This window comes from Falco peregrinus, chromosome 12 (assembly GCF_023634155.1).
Source record: "Falco peregrinus isolate bFalPer1 chromosome 12, bFalPer1.pri, whole genome shotgun sequence".
NCBI lineage: Eukaryota > Metazoa > Chordata > Aves > Falconiformes > Falconidae > Falco > Falco peregrinus.
In genome coordinates this window covers 19595661-19622742 of record NC_073732.1, presented here as the reverse complement: position 1 = coordinate 19622742, position 27082 = coordinate 19595661, and the positions used below count along the sequence as shown (strand labels likewise).

At 42.9% G+C, this 27082-nt stretch overlaps 2 protein-coding genes and 3 non-coding genes across 5 annotated transcripts; 1 reads left to right on the top strand and 4 right to left on the bottom strand.

Moving 5' to 3' along the window:
• Nucleotides 1-1037: 1037 nt before the first annotated feature.
• Nucleotides 1038-13873, top strand: RFC4 (replication factor C subunit 4). The gene is made up of 10 exons (XM_005235541.4): nucleotides 1038-1328; nucleotides 1921-1999; nucleotides 6621-6700; nucleotides 7352-7471; nucleotides 8311-8454; nucleotides 8768-8888; nucleotides 9338-9463; nucleotides 11058-11138; nucleotides 12896-13012; nucleotides 13649-13873. Exons 1-10 carry the CDS (start codon nucleotides 1204-1206, stop codon nucleotides 13742-13744), a joined length of 1089 nt encoding a protein of 362 aa, XP_005235598.2. The 5' UTR covers nucleotides 1038-1203; the 3' UTR covers nucleotides 13745-13873.
• Nucleotides 13874-14835: 962 nt separating this feature from the next.
• On the bottom strand, nucleotides 14836-22186 carry EIF4A2 (eukaryotic translation initiation factor 4A2). The gene is made up of 11 exons (XM_005235539.4): nucleotides 22050-22186; nucleotides 20850-20895; nucleotides 20631-20763; nucleotides 20232-20371; nucleotides 18883-19051; nucleotides 18578-18687; nucleotides 18337-18480; nucleotides 17809-17946; nucleotides 17444-17533; nucleotides 17124-17203; nucleotides 14836-15636 (listed from the first exon to the last, which is right to left on the bottom strand). Exons 1-11 carry the CDS (start codon nucleotides 22076-22078, stop codon nucleotides 15492-15494), a joined length of 1224 nt encoding a protein of 407 aa, XP_005235596.1. The 5' UTR covers nucleotides 22079-22186; the 3' UTR covers nucleotides 14836-15491.
• Nucleotides 17610-17736, bottom strand: LOC114011603 (small nucleolar RNA SNORA63). The gene has a single exon (XR_003553580.1). It is a non-coding gene; the product is annotated as a small nucleolar RNA SNORA63 (small nucleolar RNA).
• Nucleotides 18109-18289, bottom strand: LOC114011606 (small nucleolar RNA SNORA81). The gene has a single exon (XR_003553583.1). It is a non-coding gene; the product is annotated as a small nucleolar RNA SNORA81 (small nucleolar RNA).
• On the bottom strand, nucleotides 20453-20523 carry LOC114011607 (small nucleolar RNA SNORD2). The gene has a single exon (XR_003553584.1). It is a non-coding gene; the product is annotated as a small nucleolar RNA SNORD2 (small nucleolar RNA).
• Nucleotides 22187-27082: the final 4896 nt, after the last annotated feature.

Here is a 27082-nt window from a genome sequence, read left to right as displayed (position 1 = left end):
CTTTTCCAAAGACTGTTCATCTGTTGCCATAGAGACCATTTCCAATCTACTCTTTTCCCTTGCCCAGGTTCTATTTTGGGTGATCACTACCGTGGCTGCCCAGGTCACTCCGGCTGTGCCTCATGGCAGGGAGCAGCCAAGGGGAAACAGTAAAGCAAAACATTTGCAACCATACAATATACAGCTGCTGGCCACAGAATTACTTCCATATTTTTATCCACAAAGCCGGTACATCATTGGGAGCACGAGCTGTAGCTAACCAGCTCATAAAAATGTGGGCGTGCATCACGACTGCCAAATCTACTAGGATGCTTTTTTGTCATTTAAAGGGAACTGTCACATCAATCACACGCCTCATTTTTTTCCTGCCTTTACCGTAATGGATATTATTAGAAGTAATGGGAAAACAAAAAGATTCACTTTCGCGTCGCTGGTAGCTTTTGCACCACCAGCCCCACGCCTGCACGCCTGGGGGAGCTACTCGCCCGGCCACGGGGCAGCCCCCCCGGCCGTGCAGCCACACGCCGCCGGCGGCAGCCGGGGCAGGGCAGGCCGGCCGCGGGCTCCGGCTTTCCTGGGATTCGCTTCCACAGGCCCCCAGGACGCACCTCAGCCGGCCCTGCCGCAGGGCCGCACCGGCTCCCACCTCCTGACAGGAGAGGCCCCTCCTCCACTTTGCTTTCGGCGCTGCTTTTGCACCTCGCCTTTTTTTTCTTTCTTTTTTTCCCACTATTTGTTGCGGTACGGGCACTCGCGGGGGATGGCGAGGTGCTGGCGCCGACCACCCGGCACCGCCCTGAGGCGGGGCGCGCCATGGCGCCCTGAGGTACCGCCACCGCCCGGACCCGCCGCCCGCTGCCCGCTGCCCGCCGCCCGCCTCAGAGCGCGGCGCATGCGCAGAGCGCGGCCCTCGGCCCCTTGGCGCGACGTTAGCGGCCGCCCCCGCGGCGGGGCCGCGCTCTGTGATTGGCCCGCGGCGGGCGGAAGTGGCCTCACCCACGGCCGGCGGCGGGAAGGGGTGGTGGGGTCTGTAGGGACCGTGCGCCGGGGCTGCCTGCGTGCCCTGCGGCCTAGCGGCCGGGCCGGGGCTCGAGCCTGTGAGGTGTCGGTGACGGTGACGGCCGGGCCGGGGCTCGGAGCCTGTGAGGTGTCGGTGACGGCCGGGCCGGATTCGGCCCAGCCCTGCCCAGCCCAGCCGGCGCCATGCAGGCCTTTCTCAAAGGCCCGTCTTCGATCAGCACCAAACCGGTGGCTGCCAAGGAGAGGGGTGCAGCAGGGAGCAGCGGGGAGGGCAGGAGGCCCAGACCCATCCCCTGGGTGGAGAAGTAGTAAGGGTCTTTCTTGGGCAGTGGGGTCGCTGGCCGGGGTGACAGTGGCTGGTCGTGGCGGGGGGGTTGGCTCTGGAAGGGGTGCTTGGCAGGGGGGGTGGATGTCTGGCAAAGGGGGTTGCAGCTGTAGGTGTCTCCACCTGGGAGGAGAGCTTTAGCTTTTTTTCTTATGGGAGAGAACCAGCACCATGAACTACTATGAGAGCCCTTTGCTGGGGCTACAGAGCAGAACGTGCCTCCATTGTCCATGGCAAGCGGTGCAGAAGTGCATTAAATGCTTCATTTTTGAAAAGCTTTTATCAGCTTGCAGGGTGTATTGCAGTCTGCAACACAGTTCTGCTTCTAAAACAGCTCAGGCAGGTGTTTACAATAGAGATAGACAAACAGCTTCCTGAGAAATTACATCACTTCAGTAATACAGACCAGAGGCATTAGACAGATTTCCTGTTATGATTTTGACTTCAGCTACAAGATTTGCTGTAATTCTTCAGTACCTAATGTAATCAGAAAGAGAAATGCTGTTTTTCTCAATTTAATTTTTTTCTGAAACTTTGTTAACTAATAAATTGCCATTTAATGTATTTTTATTCAGTCGCCCCAAAAACGTGGATGAAGTCGCCTTCCAGGATGAAGTTGTTGCTGTACTGAAAAAGTCCTTGGAAGGTGCTGATGTGAGTGTAATGATAATGTCTACCCAGTACAGTATGTTTAGGGAGAAACTTCTGCCAGTGGTAACGAAAACTTCTCTTTTCTAGCTCTGCAGTGATCATTTTTACAGTGGTACTTTACGAACAAGCTAAGTGACTTCCTCATAGTATGTTGTGATATACATGTAAAATTTCTGATGTTTCCAGCCCTCTAGACATTGTAAAATTGTCAGCTTTGTGATGCTGTTTGGAATTTTTCTGGAAAAGCTCAATTGGTAAACTTCCTGTTGCTTGAAACCTGGAAATTGTTGTTGTCTCTACACTGCTATTCAGCTAGTAATTTTGACATATGTGTTTAAGAGGAGAAGGGAAATTTTTCCTTCATAGAGAAGTCTGGCTTGCCAGTCATTCCAAAATAGTTCTAGTGATCTGTCAGTGCTTCTGTGAAACTGCTGAACATTAAAACAAACGTACTGTTTGATAATGAGGGAAATTTAAGTTATAAGTGCCAGGTCTACTACTTAGAGAGTTAGTGACCCTCAGCCTTTGGGGTTAAAGTTTCCACGTAAGCCTCCGTGGCTTTAAAAAGGTAAGTGTGATAGTTGCACTAACTTCACTGCAGCGTTGGCTTCTGTGACCTAAGAATTTAAAAGAGAATGAGCAGAGCATTTTCAGTTGCTTTTGTTTACACTTGCATTTGCTTTTGTATAAAAATGTAGTAAATATTCAGTATGAATGACAGTTACTTTCTCCAAATCAGGTGATAGGGAGGTGGAGGGACTGAAGGGAGAGGTAAAGTAGGTGGCCAAGAAATGGTTTGTAAGTCTGGACAGCTTTTTCCTTTGTACATGCTGAGACTTTTTGTGCTCCATGTTTCACCTAAAGGGTCATTCTTGTGCTGCAAAAGCTGTTTCTGTCTTCATGGACTGCTAATGCCAGCTGAAGTGGTTGGTAAGGATGTTCTGAAAATGACATTTGTGATACGGCTGGCTGCTCACCAAGAGTTGAGGTGGACCTTTCAGAATTTAATGCAAGAAGATTTTCACTTGTGCGTCTGATGTGCAATATGCACGGGTAGCCTTTGGTATTTGAAAATTTTATCTTGAGACAATTTGTTGTGCAGTTCTGATTTTGACTAATATCTTCAGATAGAAATAGACTCATATTAATTTAATCAGAACTTGCAAAAGCACAAGTACCTTATTTGTTTGAGATTAGGGAGGCAAAATGAACCTGGTATGACAGAACTGGGAAAGATTTGTGTAATTTCTTACTTTAGGTCATGTCTCCAGATTCAGTTTACTGTGAGAATGCTGTTGCAATGTGACCTTGTTATGTAATGTTGTAGCCATAGAAATCTAGATTTCAAGATCAATGCTGCTACATTATAGTATTTTTAGAGTTTAGGTAATTAGTAAGGAAATACTAACCACTAAGGAGAAATGAGGTGCGGTCACCTATTCTGTCTGGACATATCAGTCGTGTAACATCGCTTAGGTGATCAGTTGTGAAGTTCTATTTTGAGCAACAGATATTTAAAACCTTACAGCTTCTGGATCAGCAATGTTTCTCGGATCATGAACCTAGTACACTTGTGTTGACTGTTTGCCTCCTGAGTTAAAAAGACAAATTTTTAGCTTCTGCTTATGGTTACAGGCTTCGTATTTTTCCACAGCTACCCAAACTCAGCAAGGCATTTGAGAACAAAATCATGCAAGTACTTTAAAATATTTAGTGCTTTTAAGATTTGGACATTCTCTTGAAACGACTCATTCTGTCAAAAATGCAAAAGTATAATTTAAACTCTGAGGTGGCTGGTACTTATTTCAGAACTTCTTACTGAATTTGGAGATCTGATGAGATCAAAGGAACAGCTGTGACAACGCTGTAGGTTTGTGTAATATGCTTTATTTAAACCTTAGTGTTGAAAATGGAGAGCAGGTCCTTTGTTGATTGGCTTGTATTTGTGGGCCTTGGTTTGGGAGCTTCTAAATGGAGCAGAACTTTGAAGTCCCTGATATATCTCCATCTGTAATAGCAAGCATCTGTCTTGTTATAAACTGTGAAGACAGAGTCCAGGTTGTTTTGAACTGGAAAAGTTGATTTCTGTCTGCCAGAACTGTTGATTTGTTGTTGCTTTTTGCAAAGAAAATGACAAGTGTCATAGTATTCTTGAATTTTCATTTACTTGATGATATCCTAATACCTGAAAAGTTAGGTATAGGATTATCATTGCAGTTTACATCTTCACTTGTACTTAAACTGCAAACCCCACTCCTTTTCTAGAAGTTTATGTGGTAACTTTCCCATAAGCATGTGGTGCCTGCAGGTATTCTGCTTACCCCTGGCAAGCATGGAAAAATGGATAACCGGATCGGGTTGCAGTCTGTTTAAAAATACTGCCACAGTTACATAAAGGATTAGTTTGTGCTTGGTGAAAAAGTAGTGTAAATGCTGGTGATAACTTCAGTGAGAAACAAGCATAAATGAGGTTGAAACAGAAACAGTAGTAAAGTATGGGTTTAATGGAATTAGGAAACAGATTCTTATAACTTTTTACTGCTAACGCTTGTTTTGAGAACTAGTAGAATTAGCACAGAGGCATGAAATCATGTATCTCCACAAAAATGTCTACCCTTCCAGTGTGCTAACCTAACATGGTTGTTGATTTTCTGCTGTCATTCAGTAAACATTTCCTCTCCCTGGAGTTTTCCCAAAAGATAGAGGGGGGATAACAATGTTGTGGTATCTAATTAAACTAGAAAAAAGCTCTGTTAGTACTGGATGCCATTTGCTTTTTAGTAATTAGGGAAACAAGCAACAAATGATTGACAGAAAGAACAAGCAAAATTTGAAATGGATTTATTTACAGTAAGTTGATTGAAGGTTGAAATTCTTCTGTCTGTACTTTTACAGAATATACACAGTTGAGTCTGTTCTCTGTGTCTTGCCCTGGTTCTTAAAATGGGATGTTTGTTACCAAACTGGGCTGTCTCTATTTCACTTTCTGATTGTGGATTACCTACTCATGCATTTTTCTCTGCTCTTTGGATGTCTTTGGTTTTGCTGTTCCCATTCTGTCTGCATTGCTTGCTATATTCAGCACAAAATTCTCTAACCTAATTTTAGTTGACTCTTTAAATATAGAACCTTTATTAAGGGCTGGAAATCAAGTCAGACTGAGAAGTTTGTCTTTTTGCTATCGATCGGAGGGGACTCTTGAATTCTTGTTCTAGGGCTGGAACATCCCCTGCTGTCAAAGGCAGCAGTTTTAAAGTGCAGCCTGATAGTTTGTAGGAAGGATTACTTGAAATAGTAGTATAGAAAGCTATCACTCCTGTGCTAATTAGAAAGCTTTTTGATGTCAGCCAAAATTTAGTCATGGCTAACTTAGACAAATTCGGTTTATGACAACTTTGTTCATTGTCCCTGTGTTGCTCGGATATGTTTATGGAGATCAGTGATATTCCGTCTCTGCTTCTGTTCTGCTGAGCTAACTAAATCAAACTCTTCACAAAAAGTCACTTCTCATAAGATAGACTCTTCACTCCTTTGGTCACCTTTCCCAGTTTGGATTCACTGTCTTTGGCTAAGGATGACCTGAACTGTATGTAGCTTTCCAGGTGAAGTCTTGTTAGCCCCCTGTTAGTATTAATGATTTTCCATCTGTATTGAAAGCGCATGTCCTAGGACAATCATGTTACACAAGCTTGTACTGTTCCTCTGACCGACAGACAAAACAAAGTCAGTTTTCATTTTATTCCAGCTGGTTAATTCCAGAGATCTAGCAGATATGCAGTTGTATTCTCAAATTGTGAGATTTTATGTTTTGTGCTGCTATATGTCATTCTGTAATTATTACTGCAGTCTTCATTGTGCTGCTTTGATTTCCTGTGTCAGCATGTTTCTTTAATACATTCATATTTTTCCTGCTGAGGTTATTAATTAAATTATTTGAAAGATCAGTTAACCTAATCTTTTTAAGAAATGGCACTGGTCTCCTCCTTTTGAAAAATTCTTGGATGGATGTGGAAGTTTGCCAGTCAGTTGTTGCAAGCATCTCTCTGATTAGCGTTAGGCTGTGTCTGCATTGCACTCGCTGCAGTACAGTGCAGGCATTCACAAGCTCCCTTGTACTTACTGCAGTGGAGTTAATGGCAGCACAGAATTCTCAGCGTGGCTTGAAAAGGCAATCTGGGGAGCTGAGAAAGTAAGGGATAGTAAACCTGTGACAGGTTGTGTGACAGCTGCACTGCTAGTATTATCCGGACTATTTGATTGGCATTCTTGGATAAATTTACATGTCGCTGCAGTCATAACAATAAGTTCTGTAGGCTTTAGTGACCTCAGACATGACCTGGAGTGAATATATCAGAATAAAATATAAATTGAAGTATCAATTTTGATACAACACGTGATGGTGCCACTAAATAACAGCTTGTTCATGCTGTGTTATAAACAGCAACTGTTTGTCCTACTTTTTTAGAGCGCTATGTGCAATGACCTAGGCCTGAAAGACTTTATATTATTTACTAGGAGGAGTAGATACTTTGTTCTATTAGGTGCTCAGATTTTCAGTAGGTTTTCCTGTTTGTGGTGTGGTTTGTTTATTTGCTTTTTTTGAAAATAGTGCCTTGTGTTTCAGCTTCCCAATCTGTTGTTCTATGGCCCACCTGGAACTGGAAAGACTTCCACTATTTTAGCAGCTGCTAGAGAACTGTTTGGGTAAGCTGGAATCAAGTTGCTTTGGTGCAATTGACTATCACGTCTTCTAAACATGTGACACAGTGCCTCTGGTCATTGCCTGTTCTTATGTAATTTCTAGGTCTTTTTCAGGAATATCTTCACGTTCTAATTCAGATGTAGCATGAGATTTCTTTCTCATTTGTCCTGTCACAAGTAATTGATTTCAGTTACCGGTATAGACCTAAACCACTTCAGGCTAGCAGCCATGTAACCCTGTAGCAAAAGCATGAAAAAAAATGGCTTGCATATGTCTTCCTGAACTTTGTAAAGGAATTCCAATTTTAAGTTAGCTACACCTAGATCTCAAAGTACTTCATAAAATATCTGAATTGTGATCTTTCCGTTATGCGCTATTGAATTGTGTCTAGAAGTAATACTGGGAGTTGGACTAAAATTCATCATGTCTGTGTTCATCAACTCACTTGTAGCACTTGAGAGTTTTTTTGAGCAGTGCATCCAGTGACCCGTAAGCAAAAAACTGATGGGAATGTGGTTTGATGTTATAGATAATTTTATTATTTTTTTATAATAATACCTGGCAGTCAAAGAGGCCAGAAGGGTTGTCGTTATACTTTGTAATATATCATTACAAGAGTTAGCAGCTAACATGTTGTAATAAAAATTTTGCAGGCCTGAATTATTCCGGCAAAGAGTCCTTGAGTTAAATGCTTCTGATGAACGAGGAATACAAGTGATTCGGGAAAAAGTGAAGGCTTTTGCTCAACTAACTGCATCTGGAAGCTGTTCAGAGTAAGTGCTGGATCAGACCCCTCTCACTTAGGACAAAGCATGTGGTTGGTTTTGTATAGGTTAACTTTATAATTCTAATATAAATGATGGGTCAGCACTGCCCGGAAGTTTGCAACACACAGTGCTTTGGCTAACCTTTGACTTAATGTAATTTCATGTTTAGAGTTTGAATACCTGGAAGGAACTTTTACTAGTGCTGTTGAGAGAGGCAGAGGGAAAATCCCAGAAGATCAAGCTTCCTGGATTTGGTGATAGCTGTCTGAGTGCCATAGGAAAGCTTTTTTTGGTATTGTGGTGGAAGTTACTTCCCTAGTGCCTCTAATCAGCAGCGTCTCATACAAGAGAGGTGCTAGTTTATAAGATGCTAACAAGATTCTGGGGTTAGGTGGTGAGAAGCCTCATGCAGGTGAAGCTGTATGTGTGGAAAAAAACTGGAAAGCAGCAGGAAGTCCTGGCATGCAGCTTCTATCTGGCAAGAAATAAGTGTGTACTGAAATTAGTCTGTTGCAGTGTTCTTTGAAGTCTTTGAATTGGGAGGCCTGTAAAAACATCTGCATTAGTTATTAAAAGAAGAAACCTAAAGCAAGACTACATATTTTTGAGGACTTTTGTAGTATTTAAGTGTTGGTCTTTCTGTAAGAACTCTGTCCTCCCTTTATTACAAATATTAGTCCTTTATCTAAAAATAATCAAAAAAGATTGAACCTCTGAATACATTCTATTTATTGGGTATAAATAGTTAAGTAAAATATGACTTGCTATTTGCAATGATTTTCCCCCCCACCCCACCTTGGTCTATAGGTTGCATGTCTCTAGATGACAGATTTCTTATTTTTCAGTGGTAAAGTTTGTCCTCCTTTTAAAATTGTAATCCTGGATGAAGCAGACTCAATGACTTCAGCAGCCCAGTCAGCCTTACGACGGACAATGGAAAAAGAATCTAAAACAACACGCTTCTGCCTTATTTGTAATTACATCAGCAGGTATGTATGGAATTTGTTGCTTATTTGGACTTGTTGCTCTTTCTGTACTGTGATCTTTTTTTTTTTTTTTTTTGCTTTTTTGTTTTATCTCCCCCCAACTTCCCCAAGAGGTTGATACCTACTTTTCGTAGTTTTCAGTTAAGAGACGTAGCTATGGGAATGCAAGTCTGAAGACAGTGTTTAGGTTTCCACTTTTATTCTTTACAATGTTGCAGTTTTAAGGTTACATTGCCCTTTTCTGCCTTGTTAGCTTTGTCTGGAAGAATTTAACCCATGCATTCAGTTACCAAAAACTTACCTTTCTACTTTTCAGAATAATTGAACCTTTAACATCTCGATGCTCCAAATTCCGCTTCAAGCCTTTGTCAGACAAAATCCAACAGCAGAGGCTATTGGACGTTTCTGAGAAGGAACATGTGAAAATCAGTAGTGAGGTAACTTCATGGTTGCCCTGGGGTTTTTTTGCTTATTCCAGTGCATAATTGCATTGCAGTGAAAGGGGCTAAGTTGTGATACTTTTCCAGACTGCTCAAGTGTATTAAATACAATATACAAACTCATTTAGATATTAATCTCCTTCCATAGATAGGATGAATTTTGATACTTCCTAAAACCAAAGAAATGTTCACCAGGGAAAAGTGAAGCAAAACTGTAGGTTTTTTGTTCTGTGCTGAGCATACTTGCATTAAACCATTTTTCATTTTGAAATTGCCAGCACACATTTGTGTTAGTAGAGAGGTTGTGTTAACTTGTGTATTGTGCCTGTCTGCGACAATCTGCTTTAGGCACTACCTGATGTTTTAAAATCAATGTGCTGATAAAGTATAGTGGATTCTAATCAACAGTGAAATATAACTTTGCATTTCCTGACATTATTTTTCAGGCAGTATCATACCTTGTTAAAGTGTCAGAAGGGGACTTAAGAAAAGCAATTACTTTTCTTCAAAGTGCCACTCGCCTAATGGGTGGGAAAGAGATCACAGGGAAGATAGTCACTGAAATTGCTGGGGTAAGCTATGCTTCACAGTTTCTCCTGTAACTAGTCTGAAAAACATTTACGTAGCAAGTCTACTTGCTATCTGTATCTACCTTTGCTCACAGTTTGATTTAAAAAAGTTGTTTCACACATGAGTATTGCAGTATGGTACTAGAATTTTAAAGACTGTGTGATTCTGTACACTTATTACATAGCAAGTTGCTAGAAACTTATCCTGTATGTCAAAGAAAACTGTAAAATAGTCTTGTAATTCAAACTGAAGTTGAAATACTCTACCCATGAATGGAAAATGTATTGCCTTTTGTGGGACAGTAGACTAGAATGGCTTTTTGGTATATATGTGTGTGTATAAAAATATAGACAATTGTAAAGTATGGTTTGGAAACACCATAGAGGAATGACTTTCAGTAGCAGCTCGTTTTCAATGTTGACAGTGACAGTGTCTCCTCAAGGATCTGTGTGGGTCTTGCTTATTAACAAAATAGCAGTGATTTCTTCTAGAATGACATAGATAATACTGACAGGGACAGGAGAAACCTGAGAGGAAATAAATTTAGTGAAACTTGTGTGAAGGTGTTCCTATAGCAACAAAACACCCCCTAAAGAAAGAAATGTGAGATTAGGAGCTGAGGAGCTGAAAAATAAATGGGCTTTAATGATGGACACACTTCTCTTGAAGGTGCTACCATCGTACCCAATTGTAAGGGTTGTGATGATTTCACTTTGGTGGAACCAGAGCCAATTGCTACTGTCCATGTTTTACAGATCAGTTTTAAACAATTTTCTCAGTGAAGTCGTACAGTTTTGTATATCTAACTGTAGAAAAGAGCTGTGTTTCACTTACAAATAAATCACAGTTTCTAAGAAACCTGGAAGAGGTTGACTGTAACGATAGGAAAGACAAGCATGAAATTCCATCATTCAATAAATGCTTGTTTAAACCAAAGGAACCCAACTTTACATCTTCAGAATGACTTCAGGTTCTTGGTTGTACATAACTTTTGTGGCCCTTGAGTGACCTTAGTGCAAAAGGTTGGTAAAGAAGCTTTGAAACTGAACTGTCCAGACACTCTACTGTCAGGAATGACAATGAGTAGAGGGGAGAATGTGGGCAGTGTCTCCCAGCTCAGAGCTAAATCATGGCATCTGTCGGGTTTTTTCCTTCTGATTTATCATGTGATCTTGTTGCATTGGGCTTTTTCTTGTATATCCCTGGTGCATCACTGGAGAGAAAATTGGTTTGCTGTTTTGCTTTGGTGTAGAACAGTACAGAGAGCGTTGGCTGATCTAATTGCTGAAGTAGGTCCTCCACTTAGTCAATGTCCTGAATAAACGATGGTGTGTTAGATTTATGAAGGTGACTTTGACAGTTCACTATCATTATATAGTTTTTATTTTAATATCACCAATATAGGGCAAATATTAGCCTAGTCTCTTAAAAGTTAGCTGGTCCATTTTATATGCTTGCTTGAAAGTGGCTGGGCGTGCAGAGGAATGAAATGCTACAATGGCTGGCTTCATAACAGTTTGTGTCTGTTACTGTAAGCATCGATTTGAATTTTAAGTGTACAAAGTTGAAATTAAGAAATGTAACTTCTTGTTACAGGTCATCCCTAAAGAAACCATTGACGAACTGCTATCTGTCTGCCGGAGTGGTTCATTTGAGAAACTGGAAACCCTGGCAAAGGTAGAGTCCTCCTAGTGCTCTAGCTTGGGTGTCGTTCTAGGTCGTGGCCCTGTGCATCCTTTGTGGCTGGGCTGCAGCCGGAGCTTGGCCTCAAGGCAGTTAAGGGTGCCCGTTTCAGAAGGCTTGGCTCTTACTAGTTAGTACTCTGCTCTTTCCCTTCTGAGGAAGAGCTGTCAAAGCTGCAAATAAGATTCCCTACCAATGTGATTCTGGCGTTCTCCTGAGTTAAACTGATGACGTGTGGAGCTGTCAGGCTGAACTAGGCAGAGTAGGAACTCTTAGCAAGATGCTTCTGCTCATCAGGCCTTTAGAACTGTGTCTTCAATTGACCGGACTTAGTCACCTTCTTGGTTACACAGAAGCTGTGTTAGATAAGAAGTATCTGAATAAAGCTGTAGTAAGTCTCAGTTTTAAAATATTTCATGTTAATCTTACATTACACTAGCGATTAAGTTTGTTGTACAAACTGCAGTGGCTTAAAATAGATCTTGCTGGTGGAGGCACAAGCTGCTGGTTTACAGATGTGGATTTATTTTCTTTGATACAAAAAGGTTCTTACTCTCTTTGAAGACTGGGAAATTCCAAATCTCATGAGTTTAAAGGAGGCTCAGGTGGTCCTGAACTGGATTTGAAATCCCATTCTTTCTTCCAGTGAAAAGTCCCATGCCTGTATGGAAAAAAAAAAAAAAAAGCCATTATCGGTTGGCCTCCTGCTTTTTATTTGGCTGAGCCTCATCGGATAGTTTTGGCAGGACCTCTGGTTTTGAGTCTGGAATTTTTTCTCTGGTAAACTTGCAGCAGATCTTAAGAGTTGCTGTGCAAGGATCTGTGCAGATGTCACTGCCTTACACTTTCACGTTTACTTACCAGGATGTCTGAAAACACGTTGATCTTAAGAAGTGATGATACAGATTTTCTAAATCCTTGGAGCTGGAGCAGTCTTTCCTCAAACCGTGATCTAATCTAACATAATAGTTTGGAACTGTTCTCCAGTTTCTGGAGTAGGTACTTCATCGTGGGGTTTTGTTTCAAATATTAGCGCTTGATACTCAATTGACACAATTTGAATGCATACTTCTGTAAAGCATGGGTGTATATTTTGATGTACAGAAAAATAAGGTTGCAACAACTCTTCTTCTATTTTTATGAACTGCTGTCTGCCTAAATGGCTTCATGGCCTACTGTGCTCACTACTTGCCATTTTTATAACTGGGCACTACTGATTATTTTTTTTTAAAAAAAAAAGCTATCTTTAGTTGCCATGGTTTTTATTTTATTAAAAAAGTTTTGGCCTTACAGATCTCTGTATGCCTGAAGCTAGTAGCTACCAGATGAAGAAAACAAATCGGAGTAGGTGGCACTTTAAAATGTGAAGGCTGTGAAACTGCCACCTGATACTGTGGATGTTAAGCTTTCCCAATTTTAGAATAAGTTTGGACAGGTTTAGTGGAGGTTATTAAATGTTTAAAATGTCTCTAGCTTATAAAATCCCCAAGATGTAAATTGTCAGAAGCTGGAAGAATATTTGGGCAAAATTATTGCCATGCGCTTGCAGTCTTTCCTAGGTGCTCCCTTCGGGTTGCTGCCAGGCAGGATGCTGGGCTGTGTACAGACTACTGACTTGTCCTCAAATTAAAAAGCTCCATAATACTTATCAGGACAGTCTTTCAGTTCAGACAGAGTTTTTCAGATTGGTTTTCCAGTTTGTGGGGTTTCTGCTGCTGAATTATTTCCATTTTCCTCTCTCCCTGACACAGAATGTCATAAATGAAGGGTACGCTGTTGCTCAGCTTGTGAACCAGCTGCATGATACTGTTGTTGAGAGCGAAGATTACAGTGACAAGCAGAAATCTGTCATAGTCGAGAAACTTGCAGTAAGTTTGTAGCTCGAGTTAGAAAAAACAAACCACCAATACCCATCTCCACTGATTAATTTTCTTTACACATTTTCTCTCCCGAGAAGTGTACATGATTTATTTTTAGTTTTGGAAGTTTCTTTGGTAGAACCTGAATTTTTGTCCTGATAAATTCCATGAGAAGGAACTGAAATCCTATTTAGATGAGTGAATTATTAGCTACATTATATTGTTGTAATGGGAATGGGACTCAGGCAAGAGGTTTGTGGGTTTGGTTGGGTGTGTTTTAATAAAAGGTGGGAGGGAGAATAAAGATGAGATTAAGTCAGCACTGAAAAAAGGATTAGGAGCTGCAAAATGCAAGTTGTTGTTCTGGTGTATAAAATAGGCCTTTTCAAACAAAGAATGAACTAACTTGCTAAATTTTGACCATAAAGACTAGATGGCTGTGTGGGAAGTTTTGCTAAATTCACTGGAGAAAGGCAGGTGGTGTCGATGACGTGCAGCGATGCTCCCAGCAGTCAGTTGCAGAGCAAATGGCGCATCCTTCCCTGGATGTGATCTCCACCCCTTGGCCACCTGAAGGAGATGGAGACCAGCAAGGCCGCCTTCCCCGGCTATTTAAACGGGCTCTACCTTCTCTTCTCTTTGCAGGAAGTGGACAAATGCTTGGCAGATGGTGCAGATGAATACCTGCAGCTGGTGAGCCTCTGTGCCCTGGTGATGCAGCAGCTAACGCACACCACTTAACCCCCCACCACCCCGGCAGTGGGGCAGAGCAGCCTCTGGGGGTGGAGCAGGGACCGTGTACTTTTGTACTGTTTTGTTTTGGTTTGTTTTTTTCCAATAAAAGGACTGCTCAGCAGTTGGAAAAGCTCATGCTGGAGTACTTGATTCTGGTTTTTTAGAAGTTAAGAGAGATCTCTGGCTGCTGAGGGGCCAAGTAATGCTCCTGCTTTGTGGGACTTTGTTGTAGACTTACACAGGGAAAGGTAAATGCATGAAGTGTATACATACTAAAGGGCTTAGCTGAAAGCAGAGAAAGGACGAGTTGTTCCTTTCAGGCCATGCTGCTTGGGTTTGGAGTGCTGATGTGGTGGAACCATCACTTCACTGCATACAAAGCTTTAGGCTGCACCTAGCTCCTGAGGGGGTGTCCTATGCCACCTCCATCTTGTGTCATCAGACTCCTCAGCTGTAATGATGCAAAAATCACTTTCTACTAGATGTACTGCAACACTTTTACCTCACTCAAGCTACAAAGAAGAAAAAAAGGTGTGACAAAGGTCAGTTATGTTCTGAAGAAGTTGCTTTTTTGAGCATCTCATTCTGCTCTTGCTAACAAAGCCAGTTTTTAAAGTGTTACCTGCCTGAAGACCATCCTTCTCTGGGGTGTCTCAGTATCTTTACCACTGTCCCTGCCTTCCTCAATGCAATTAAAAAAAAAACCACACCCCCCAACGGTGGGCTGGTAGCAAGCATAATGCAGCAGAGTAGGCTTTTTAATCAAGCCAGTACTGATTAAGCCAGCCATTTTCTGCTCTGAGGGGAGTATTTTATTTCAGTGGTGTGGACACATGTCTATGATTGCCCCGTGTGATGGGTCTGAGCCCCTGGCACTCCAAGCTCATTTACTACTCAAAAACCAAGCCCTGCAATTACTGACAGAGCCGGGACTCACCTAGGAGCCCTGGACCTGCTAAAGCACAGCAGGTCTGGCCCCCACCACCCACAGCTCCCCTGAAGGGCTCCCAACCTGAGACAGGTCAGACACCACCATCCTCCTCCCTTCTAAGCAAGGCACCCCTCTCTAACCAAGAAGCAATTATTTACAATTTAAGTGAATATAGAAGTATTTTATTGAACATTCAAACTTCATTAAGACATGTGCAATATGGCAAATTTTACTGGGTTTAACCCTAACTAAGACAATAGTATGATTGCTTGCTTGCTGGGGCTTAGCAACAGGGTCCAGATCACACTTACACTAATTAAATACTTTATTGAATAAATACATATGAAACAAAAATGCATTTTAATGCTCTTATAAAAGTTTAAATTTTGAAAGGCCTTTCCAATTCAGTCTGAAGTGTAAGTACATACAGTAAGGGAAGGTAGGCTAGTTTAACGTAATTGGCTGACTTTATGCAGCACTTATATCTTTTAGTCCATAAGTAAATTATTAAATGATAAAGAACATCTAACACAACCACTTCTATGGAACTAGGAAATAAATTTCTAATAAAGAAAAAATTTACAGACCCCATGACTTTCCACCCAACCCCAACAGTCTAACCCTAAAGTGGATAAAGCCAATGGCTTTCCCCACAAGAGCTCACGACAAAAAGTCGCTTCTCTTATCAAAAATCTGTATTTCTGATCCGTTATGAGCATTGAGACAAGATTCAATATATCCCCAAAGAAAGAAGCACGATGCACGTGAATCGCCTATTCAGCAACAGCGAGCACTGCATTCAAAACCACCTCATCCCGGGGATTAAATGAGATCAGCCACATTCATCGGCATCTCCTCCACTGTAGTATTGTAGAAAGTCTCAATGTCTCGCAGGATTCTCTTGTCCTCTTCAGTGACAAAATTTATAGCCACACCTTTTCTGCCAAAGCGACCACCCCGGCCAATTCTGCACAAAGAGAAAACACATTTAAAGACAAGTTAACAATGCTAAGCTGCTTAAAATGTTTGCGAGATTGATTCCTTAACTGCTGCTCTTTCATCTGCCACTGGCCAGGTTACGCTGCATTTACAAGACCAGCTGCTACCGAAGTAACATCTAGTCAGGAAAAACTAGCAGTTGGTGCCACCAGGACAGAAGCAGCAGCCATCCTATGGAGTAGCGCAGAGCAGAAAACATCACTATTTTGGGTGCAAAGTAAGATAATTAATGACATGTACTGTGGCAGGAAGTGCTGGCTCAGTCTCCCTCCCCTCTGCTCAACCAGCACACCCATATACCACACACGTCCAACCCCAAGCACATGGCAGACAGAAGGTACGAGGCTGTTCCAAGTTAATCCAATCCTATCCAGTAACACGGAACAGCACTGAGTTTTAATTCAATGTAACTGTTTCCAGTGGGAAAACTTACAGTCTGTTTGTTTTCTAAACACAAAAATCCAAGCTGTGTTATTGTGTAAGCCCAAGTCAGCCGCTATCTGCGTCACAGTGTGCAGTTTAGTCACACCCAGCAGGTCTGCCTTCCTGCAGACTGTACAATAAAGCACCCAGTCAGCAAGAGCTAAATACACAGAAGTGGCTCACAAAACACAGCGAACGATCATGACAAAATAAATACCAACTTGCTCTTTATTCAAACTGTGCTGCTTACGAATCCACATCTTAAATTACATCAGCACCATCTTGTGTCATTTAACTGCTGCTGTCAACTCCTGTATTTATTGTCTTTTTATAGGAAGTAACAAAGCAGTTTACTTCCAGTCACTATAATTAAACCTAGGGCAGGCAAGACTCAAAATTGCTGCCAGAAGAGACACACCAGAGGAAAGAATCCCACTGTAAGAGGAGCCACAGCAAGAGCAAACAAGGCACACGAAACGTGAACACAGCTGGGCCACCAGAAGCACGTAAAGCCAGTCCCGTCAATCCTCTATGACTAGTTTGCTTAGTATTAAGGTCTGGTCAGTCACTGAGCAGCAGCAGACACAGGTTAGCTAGGACCTACAGACTGAGCTCATGTTGCTCTCGAGACGCTGTGCCACTTTTTCTCATCCTACTCCACAGCCTGCGTGACAAAATGGTAGTTCAGTAGCTGCCAGTTTCCCCACATCTCAAAGGATGATCAGCCATCACTGAACTCACAACACATCTAAGTTTTCCCAGTGCTTTGTTTTGTTCTCCAGAAGTTGTGTTCCTCCCTGTTTCAGAACCATAGCTGTGCAAATCAGGGCTTTTTTTAAAGCAAAACCACATCCAGTTTTATTTCCTGCTGGCTTTTTTTCATTTCCTGTACAAATATAGGCACAACACCTCCCGTTCTTGCCAAGGACTAGAGGGGGAAAAACACAAGCGAGGTTCTGTGCAGATTTCTGTAGAGGATGTGACACTCCACATAGCAGCACACCAACAAAAGGACAGAGCCAACTAACTAACCTGTGAATGTAGTTTTCACGATTGGTCGGCAGGTCATAATTTATAACCAACGACACTTGCTGTACATCAATGCCACGAGCCTGAAAAGCAATACAGAGTCTTTAATGCCAGCCACGGGCTGCAGGTTAACTTACTTATCCCATGCTTCTGTCGACCACATGTTAGTCATGAACTACAACTGTGTAGTCCATAGTGGAGCGCAGTCTTTGCTCTTCCAAGAAGCTCCAAATAGTTCAGGCTATAAGAACCTTCACTGAATTATGAAGCTTTTGGCACCAGGTTTACACAGAAGTGTGTTCAGTTGTAAGATTAATACTCACCAGCAAGTCAGTGGTGATCAGGACTCGGCTGGATCCTGATCTGAACTCTCTCATGATAACATCACGCTCCTTCTGGTCCATGTCACCATGCTGTAGAGTTTAAAAAGTTGCTAATTACTATTAGTTCCAATACACCAGACTGGAATATCCTTTAAAACACAAAGGGATGTATGGAACCCAGCGTCCCTACCTGCCGTGGAAACAAAGCAGGTAGGGATAGAAGGAAGCATTTTTCTTTAAGCAGGGGGAACGATAATACAGCACTGCACAGCTATATTATAACTTTCCTGCTTCTCACTCAAATACAGCTCATGATTTTTCAGTACATACATGGCATTTCAGAAGCTGTAAACATCACTTCTTACCAGAGCTGAGACTGTGAAGTCCCTGGCATGCATTTTCTCTGTAAGCCAGTCTACTTTTCTCCTTGTGTTCAGGAAAATAACAGCCTGTGTAATAGTCAGCGTCTCATACAAATCGCAGAGAGTATCCAGCTTCCACTCCTGAACAAAGAAGATTGGGAATGCATCATACCACTGACGGTTCAGTATGTAATGAGTGCCAAATCAGGAGTAGAACTCAAAAGCAATAACCAATTAAGCATGCAATTACATTTGATACAACCTGTAAAGTTGCAACAGGACACTACGCAGTGTCTCCGAATCAGTTGTTGCACCAAATCTCAAGACACAGGACACTGGACATTAAGAAAGAGGTCCACCCTAGTCATTTTTGATCCAGTGCACAGTTTTTCTTCTTCTTGCGTGTACTCTACTAGCATTACTACAGAAACCAAAGCTCAGCCTCAGTTTCTGTAATTTTAGTACAGTGCTTTAACAAGAAGGTAGGAGAACTTAATTCTTTGAGCCAGAGCAAGTACAACAGATACCAACCTCTCTTTCAACATTAATGTAGAACTGCTTGATACCCTCCAGAGTCAGTTCTTCCTTCTTAACCAAAATACGTATGGGATCTCTCATGAACTTTTTGGTCACTTCCAACACATCCATCGGCATTGTAGCTGATAGCAACACAACCTGGAACACATTACTGGTGTTAGCACATACCTAGGACACCAATTTTGATTTAGAGAAAATTCAGCAGTTCTCAGCTACACTAATCAAATCTGCGTACCTGAATGTTTGTGCTTAATTTTTGAAAGATCTCATAAATTTGATCCTTAAATCCACGGCTCAACATTTCATCAGCTTCATCCAGAACAAACATTTTGATCCATTTAGGTGCTATTTAAAAACAGAAATAATTTCATGAAGTTTCAGAAATGCACTGAACACTTTTGTAAATGCTGCTCTCCTTTAGAGCTAAGCTTTACAGGCACAAGGGTCTACAATGCCAGCCAGCACACTACTGAAGCACTTACTGGGTGTGAAATTTATATTGGAAATTATCATCAAGAGCAAAATTAAATTCATACTTACAAAGATAGCGTCTGTTTAACATATCAAACACACGCCCTGGAGTTCCGACCACAATGTGTGGAGCCTCAGCCTGAAGTTTTTGCATTTCATTGCGAACATTTGTACCACCAATACAAGCATGGCATGTTGCTCCCATGTAGTCTCCAAGGGCCAGAATTACCTTTTGAATCTAGAATAAAACCCTTCCATTAGCAGTAATTCCTGGTACATTGAAAATTAAGCCCCATTATCACTGGTGCTATGGACTTTGGAAACAGAGTGTGAACAAGGACTATGCAGTTCTTAATGGTTACAAAAGAGTTGCTAATGATTTTACCCAACTGCTTGTTACTGTTCACTAGAAAGCTCAAGTCAGAGGGGCACTTAAGTCAAATTTTTGTCCTTAACTAGTTGAACTAGCTGAAGTAGTAACAGCCACGCACCTGCTGTTATAAAGTTAAAGCAGGGCCTCCAGAAGCAAACTCAAGTTTTTAACTACGGAGGCCTGCAGATTAGGCACTTGCAGGAAGTTCACAAGAGTGTACTAGTGCGCTGCTATATGCCAGGCTTTAAATTTTCACCTCACCAGTATCTTCTGATCAGAAGATGCAGCCTTTGTTCTACTTTGAGGTTTCAATTTCACTGATCTGCCTTTTTTTCTTTTCTTTCTTGTCTGACTTTGTTCATTTTAGTTTTACTGTGAAGAAAACTGTAGCACTGGCATCTCAGTATATTCTAGCTGAAAAAGACAGCAAATTGTATATAATAATTTCCTACTCTTAAGTTCTGTTCAACATTTCATCTTAAGACCCTGCGTTACTGACATTCATTCATTCTAAAAATCAAGTTTCCTGTGAGTTTTGTTAAACACTCCCACTTAGCGATACAAAATACCAAGCCTTGAAGGCAAAGCAGACATGCAGTAACATTCAGTCAGGAAACATCACAAAGGTACAAGAACAATCAAGTGACTGCATGCACACTGCAGTTTTCATGTTGCACAACTGCACGCAAGTTCAAATAGCTTCCCCAAAATGTTTGTTTGTTTCCACTCAGAACACTGTGCTTTAATGAAATTATCTTGCGTTTTGTTTTTGTACTTAAGATGCTTCCTCAGAACTATACACAGCATCGCAACTGGCTCCAGCATCCCTGCCCCAGCATCCCCTCCACATGCATCAACCTGACTTTTCAAGCAGGCAGAGAAACTTGTGGAATGGAAGCCAGTTTCTATCCCCCAAACTCAAAACAAAAAGGGTTCTGAATGGATACTGGTTACAGCCCCTTAAGTCTGTTGTCTCACAGTTGTGAAACCTGAAACCTATGCAACACACAAGCATCTTTTTTTTTTTTAACTACTCTATCAATACCTGTTGAGCCAGTTCTCTGGTAGGGGCCAATACTAGTGCTTGGGTCTCCTTGAGATCAATCTCCAACTGCTGCAGGATGGAAATAGCAAATGTGGCTGTCTTGCCAGTACCTGACTGAGCTTGAGCAATCACATCATACCCTAAAAAAAGTAGGATACACATTTACTGCTCCCACACAGGTCATTCATGTTTTTAGTTTTAATTTTATTCACTTTGAAAAAAAGTGATCAGTATTAGAGAGTTCTCTCCATTTCAGGTCAGTCCCGAAAGATGGTATACCATCACATCACTTGTTCAGTAAGAATTAAAAATAGGCATTATCACACACTAATAAAAATAAGCGTTTTACAACGCTTTCCTAATCATCCGATGTCGGTAACAAATGAGTCACCTGCATACCTTTGATGCATGGAATAATAGCTCTCTGCTGAATAGCTGAAGGCTTCTCAAAACCATAAGCATAAATTCCCCTTAGAAGGGATTCTTTTAAATTCATATCATCAAAATTGTCCACAATCTCATTCCAATTGCTCTGTAATAAGGAAGAAAAAATAGTATTAGACCCAACACCCATCTCCATTAGCGACTGAATTCCCAAGTCCGTTCACATTCACCTACCTCAATGACACCATCGGGGTCCATTCCCTCTGGGCCGCCATGGTCTCTGTCACCAAGAAGAACAAGCTGTTAACACAGTAGCAACTAACACGCAGAAGGCACACTGACACCAGAAGCTGCCAAAAGCCATATCTGGAACCCGTGAAAGATCATTCTAGCAGGTGCTTTGATATTTTGCCAACAACGGAAGAAATCCTGCCCTCTCCCCACCGGCTCGGGCCCCACAGAGCCAAGCCCTCAGCTCTCAGTGCGACAGAACACCATCCCAGCCTTCAAGCCACAGCGCAGCTCCCAGCGAAATTTCAGGCTCCAGAGGAAAAAAAAAAAAGCCCACCAGAAAAACACGGCTCGGTGCCGGACAAACGGCCCTGCCTCTTCAACGGGCGAGGCGGCGCGGCCCGGCCCGCATGCGGCGGCGCACAGCGCCACCCTCACGGAAGGCAGCTGCTGAAGGCGGGGCTCCGCACGCCGGGCCCGCAGCTGCGGGGAGGGAGCGGGGCCGCGGCTGCCGCTGCGCACTCGAGCTGGCTCCGCTGCGGCGCCGGGCGCCAGGCGGGGGGGGCGGGGGGAGGCGGATGCCGGCTGCGCTGCGGTGCCCCCGCCCCGCCTCAGCGCCCCGCCGCTCTCGCGAGAACTCCACCCCTGGGATTGCGCAAACCGGGCGCTGCGCGCAGGCTGAGGAAGGCGCCGGGCGACCGCCGGGGGGCCGCGCCCCTCCCCCCTCCAACAAAAAAAATGGTCTCGCCCCCAGCCGGGCCCGCGGAGCCAGGGCGAACCAACGGCCGAAGGCGGGCGGGGGAAGAGACCTTTACGAAAAAACACACCCTGAGCTCAAATCCACGCTCAAACCTTTAAATTGCGGGTTAGATCAGCGAGTACAATTAAATTAAAAATAGCTTTTTTTAAGGGGTGAGGGTTGCTAAAAAAATCGAGAACAGTAAGGCAAGCCCCAAAGAACCGAACTAAATCCTCGCTGCACCGGGAGTAAGGGGAGAGACAGGGCCGAAACATCTAGAACCGGGAGGGGCCGGGACGCCAGGCGCTGTCTGGCCGCAGCGCCAAGCCACCCCCCAGGCGCCGCCTCAAGGGCGCAGGCACCCCCTCCTCCCCCGCCACCTCCCTTCTTTCCCCCTCCCCGGCCCAATACACCGACCCCCCTTATGAGGGAAGGGGCCGCGGCCTCCGCACGCCGCGCCATACCTGCTATAATCCGCGGAGCCGCCTGACATGTTCCAAACAGGAGCTCTGTCCTCAACTGAAAAGGCAAGCCCTCCGCGGCGCGCGCTTTATATATCCGCCCGCCGCCGGACTCGTTTCGCTCTGCTCTGCGCATGGATATACACATCACGCCACAAGGAAAAAAGCATGAAACCCTCCGGATTGAGCCCTCTTCCCGAGAGATTCCCGTCACCCCGCTGTTTGAGATACTCTGAAAGGAGCTTCCGAGCCACACGGGGCCGCGAGGCCAGGGGAGCGTGGAACTACTTTTTCCTCAGAGCGCGGAAGGATATTGCACCATTGACTGCGTGATAGCGCCTGGCTCCTTCCTCCCGCTCTGCCCCCCTCCCCGCGTCGGCTGCTGCGCACGGGGTTTCCTGCCCCGGCCCCTGCTGCAGTGCAGGGCGGGGGGAGCGCGGCGGGGCGGGAAGGGGGGTTGGCGGGAAGGGGCGCGCGGCCCCGGCCGGTGGGGTGCGGGGTCAGGCAGCTGGGCTGAGGGACACAGACCGGGCCATGCGGCAGCAGCTGGGGCGGGCAGAGCGGCTTCTTGTCATGGCTGCGTTTCCCCCCCGCCATGTCGGTTATTTTTAAAGCCCCAGTGCCCGCATGACGGGAGAGCGCGTTCCCCGGGCGGGGGGAGGCGGCCGGGTCCAGGCGCCTGGGCCGCGGGGTTAGCTTCCTCCGTCCCCCTCTCCGAAATGGCTCCCTGCACCTCCGTGCTAGGCAAAACACCCCCTGAGTTCTCCCTCATCTTTTGGTGAGGGGCGGGAAGGAGCTGAGGCCGGGCTGGGCGGCGAGGGGGCCAGCGCGGGGTGCGGCCGGCGGCGGGGCCGTGAGGAGAGGGGCAAGATGGTGGCCGGGTCCTGCAGCGTGGACTGGTGTGGAAAGTGGCCCCGGCGGTGGGCAGGGGCAGGGTGTGAGGCAGCAGCTAGCTGATCATGCGGATTTGTCACGGGGTGTTAAGGGTGGATAGTTTCTTGAGGGGGTGAAGGCGTATTTGGAGATATTTGTAGGAGATAGGCAGGGTGGTCCTCGGGGCGCTACTGAAAACACGGTGCTGTGATAGCTGCAGTTCATAGTGTAGCGGTGTCTGCGAAAAAATCTGCCAAGGCTGATGTAAAGGTTAGTGCAGTCCAAAATAAAGCAGTGAGGAAAATGTTAACTGTGCACGCTGATACAGTGAAATGATCAGTGATAATGCCCATTGCCTTTGTACTGTAGTAGAAAAAAAAATCGATCATTGTGATGTTCTTCTCAGGTTTTAAAATAATCTGTTCATCCATATTTCTTATGTAGGCAAAATACATAAATCGTAAGCAATAATCTGTGCCAACTTTGATGGGTTTATGTGTGTCACTTCTCAAACTTGTTTCCATAGTGATTATATATGAATAAATGGAAGCAGTGTTTGAAAAACTCAACTCCTTGCTTGTCTAGAATGTTGTAAATAGTCTAGAACCATCTAGAATAGCTGTAAAGGGAATATCTGAAAGACTAAATGTACATTAGCTGGTCCTGTAGTAGCGTCTGCTGGGACAATGTTAACTGTATGGCTGCACTTACTGATAACTTACCTGTATTGCTGCACTTATCCCAGCTAAATTATATAAATGCAGCTCCTCTGTCAACCCACCCTAATGTCAAGTTTTGTTCACACATACTGGGTAGAAAATACTGAGGATGCTTCTTGTATTTGCAATTTAGACAGCCATGCAACAAAAACCTTTTTAAAGGAATGACAGCAGTTTGTATAGACCCATAAACCTCTGGTTGTAAAAGAAACAGGGTGGACTGAAGAAAGATCATAAACACAGGTTTGGACTGACACAGTTAGATTTCCCGTTAAATATTACTATGAGTCAAAATGGAAGAAATAATACCACTGAATATATGGCTTTATAATGAATCTTGAACATTCGTTAAGAAAGCTGTAGAATACATATAGTTTTTATTTTAAGCATTACAATTAGGACTTAGTATATTTGCAAACCTGAGCGGAAAAGATTTCTTGACATGGGAATTACAGGAACATAAGCCATCGTGTTACACAGATTTTAAATATCTTTTTAGAAAACATTTATTTCTCAGAAACAAGTATCAAGTTTAATTTTTCCTGTGAAGAAATTGGTGTTGTTTCAGATTGCCGGTGTATTCAAGCGACTTTGAAAGTTCAGTTTAGACAAAAGTAGTTTTTAACTAACAAGGCTTTACTAGCTTTCTGTAAGGATAGTTATAAGAGAAACTGTTCCCATTGCTGTGACTTGCTGCAAGTCTTGTTTTACTCCACTTGACCAAACCTCAACCCATTTAAATAATAAAAAAACCCAAACCAACACCTCCTCATAAAATGTTTTCTTTGACTGTTAACTTCAATCAAGGGACAATTTTTAAAATTGATTTTGTAATTTACTGACTGCTATAACAGTATCTGTGAGTGTCTCAATCAGATGCCAAGATTTATTTATGCAGGCGTTAGGCAACTAGGGAGCCGAACAGTGCTACCTGGCCCCAGAGCTCCCCATCACCGGCCTTTGTAGAGGAGCTTGAAACTTCCATGTCTGAGGATTTTGTTAATCTGTGATTTACTCGAATATAAAGAAAAGTCTGTGGGTGTATTGGTATCTCCTGTCACACGGTCATGGAAAAGTTTGGCAGAGTTTGACAGATCTGTTTAGTTGGCTGTGCTATTTGCTCTGGTTTATCATTATTTTCATCCATTAGTATAGTCTCAAATAGTCCCCAGTCAGGTGGCCTCTCATCAGGTGCTCTCTGTTTGCCTTAAGTGTTGTATGACTGGAACCATGAAATTGTGTTTTAAGAAACAAATCATCAGTTCCCATGTTAAAGAGATGCATATGGATGTTCCACATCAAGGCTTATGAGGAAAGGAGTTGAGGGGTTCCTCCGTTGAATGTAATTGACTTGTTTCACCAAATGAAAAGCGGAAAGAAATTTTATTTCATTAACTGCAGATAAGCAGAGGGTTGGAAACACTGAATCAGTCCTCTCTTTTTGTGAAACAAGATAGCAGAATTCCAGGATTGTTGTCCTAGCAATGACCCTAACTGTACTAAAGGAAAAATTTATGACATTTTGTACTCTTTAAAACCTGTGTACCTGAATACTGTATTTTAGAATTATCTCTTTGGTTATAATTGTGTAAACAGCAGTTTCATTTGTGATCTTGTGTCTAATTTGTGTATTTTTAGACTGGTGGTAGCTGTGCGCTGCCTGGGATTATTCGTGTTCTGAACACAAAGCATCATAGTGAGAGGTATGGAAGAGTCAGATTTTGCACTGACAAAAACGTTGGATTGACACTAGGATTTGTTATGGCCCCCTGACTTTGAATCTTATTAAGCTTTCTAGAGCAGTCTCAACTGAAAAACTTCCTCCTCAAGGACCAGTTTCATGTTACCATCGTGCAGAAAAGACTCCAAAAAGATACTGAGTAATATGTCTGTGCTACTAAAGATAGGAACCACAGCCACATTTATATGTGCACTTCAGTAGATGTCTTCCCAAAAGACAATCCTAGTGAATCATGAGCTTTTTAGAGAGAGTGAACATAATAATACATTTATTAACAGGGGGTAACAGATGGACTAGCTGGTTTAGCAGCTGGGTCTCCAGTCGTTATTCATGCAGATTGAAGCAAAGAATGATGTATCTAAAGAAAGCAGTAGGAGCTGACACCTCCTGAAACTGAGCTCCAGTTGAGCAATCTCTGCGCATCAATATTCTGGCAAAGGCGATGTCACAGTTTGCATTAGGAAATTTCAGAAATCTCCTTTTAAAAATCTCATACCATGATTTGAATTTACCATGAAACTGTCATGTACTTCATGGGAAACCTGGAAGATCCCGAGTTCCTCCCCTGCATTTGCAAGTCTGATGCTAGAGTATATACTGTATGTTATTTGATTGCCACAACTAGCTGGGCAAAGGTAGGAATTGTAAACAGTTTATTCACAGTAGGTCACGTTAAGGATCAAGATGATTTGTTAGGGTGTTGTTAGCAAGAAGTAATGTTTTTCAATTCATCATGCCCAGAGGATCCTGCCTAAACAAAAGCATGCTTCCTCAGATGTAGAGTGGATAGGAAAGATTCTGGAAAGTCTCCAGGGGAGAGAGAAAGTCCAAATTCCACGAGTCCCATGCTTGTTATTTAAATGCAGTCACAGGGTTTCATTAATGCTAACTTACATGGTTTTGTTTTGTTTTTTTTTCCCTTTGTCAGTCCACTGAAACCATAATCTAAACAAACTAAATGATAATTTATAAAATGCAGTGTTTTTAATGCACTGAGAAAGCTTGCTTTGTATTCTTTAGTATCTCAGTGCAATTTGAAATGCACATTGTGATGACTTTAGTACATCAGTTAGGCTTGCTTTGTCATCCTTTTTTAAAGTTATTTAACAACTTTGTTATGCTTTGACAGATATTTCTACTCTTTGTAACTGTAATCAAACTTGTGTTGTGAAATGTTGATGCTGTCCTTGTTGAGTGAATTGCAAGTACATCCAGACACAGAATTTTCTTTCTCAGTTGAAGTTTTGTCTCAACTGAATAGTTGTGTGCTAGGCCAATAAGGAACATGTTCAAAAATGCTTAAATGATTTAGGAGCCAAGCACTATAGAAAGCCAGTGGGGTTTAAGCTGCTTTAGTTAACTTAATTGTCCCACATGCTCAGTCTACTGAAGATACTCAGACTTGCACAGAGGATATAGGGTGGATAGGACCTTTTGCTGACCAGCTGACTCATTTGTCTGAAATGTATGCATGGTGGTTTGTGGCTTGTGCTCCCTAATTGCTCTGGGCACATGTCTCTTAGGAGTGTTTCCTGCTTCAGTTTTGCATAGTTTTGTTTCTTAGCCTAAGTTCCTGCATTCCCAGTAAGGTGGTTTTTTTTCTTGATGATAATTGGTAAATTGTTTAAGACTAATTTACTTGTTTTTTTAAAGAAATGGTACAGTTGTGTGAATTCCATATTTCAGGTTATTCATCCATTAAT

Bases quoted from the DNA above. Each gene is read 5' to 3' on its own strand.
- EIF4A2 (XM_005235539.4), bottom strand. From the start codon at position 22,078: ATGTCAGGCGGCTCCGCGGATTATAGCAG. The intron at 18,481-18,577 runs GTACGCAGATTT...AATGTGTTCCAG, and splicing joins AATTAAGCACAAACATTCAG to GTTGTGTTGCTATCAGCTAC. The intron at 15,637-17,123 runs GTTAGTTAGTTG...CTCTTTGTGCAG, and splicing joins CGTGAAAACTACATTCACAG to AATTGGCCGGGGTGGTCGCT.
- RFC4 (XM_005235541.4), top strand. From the start codon at position 1,204: ATGCAGGCCTTTCTCAAAGGCCCGTCTTCGATCAGCACCAAACCGGTG. The intron at 8,455-8,767 runs GTATGTATGGAA...TCTACTTTTCAG, and splicing joins ATTTGTAATTACATCAGCAG to AATAATTGAACCTTTAACAT. The intron at 9,464-11,057 runs GTAAGCTATGCT...TTCTTGTTACAG, and splicing joins TAGTCACTGAAATTGCTGGG to GTCATCCCTAAAGAAACCAT.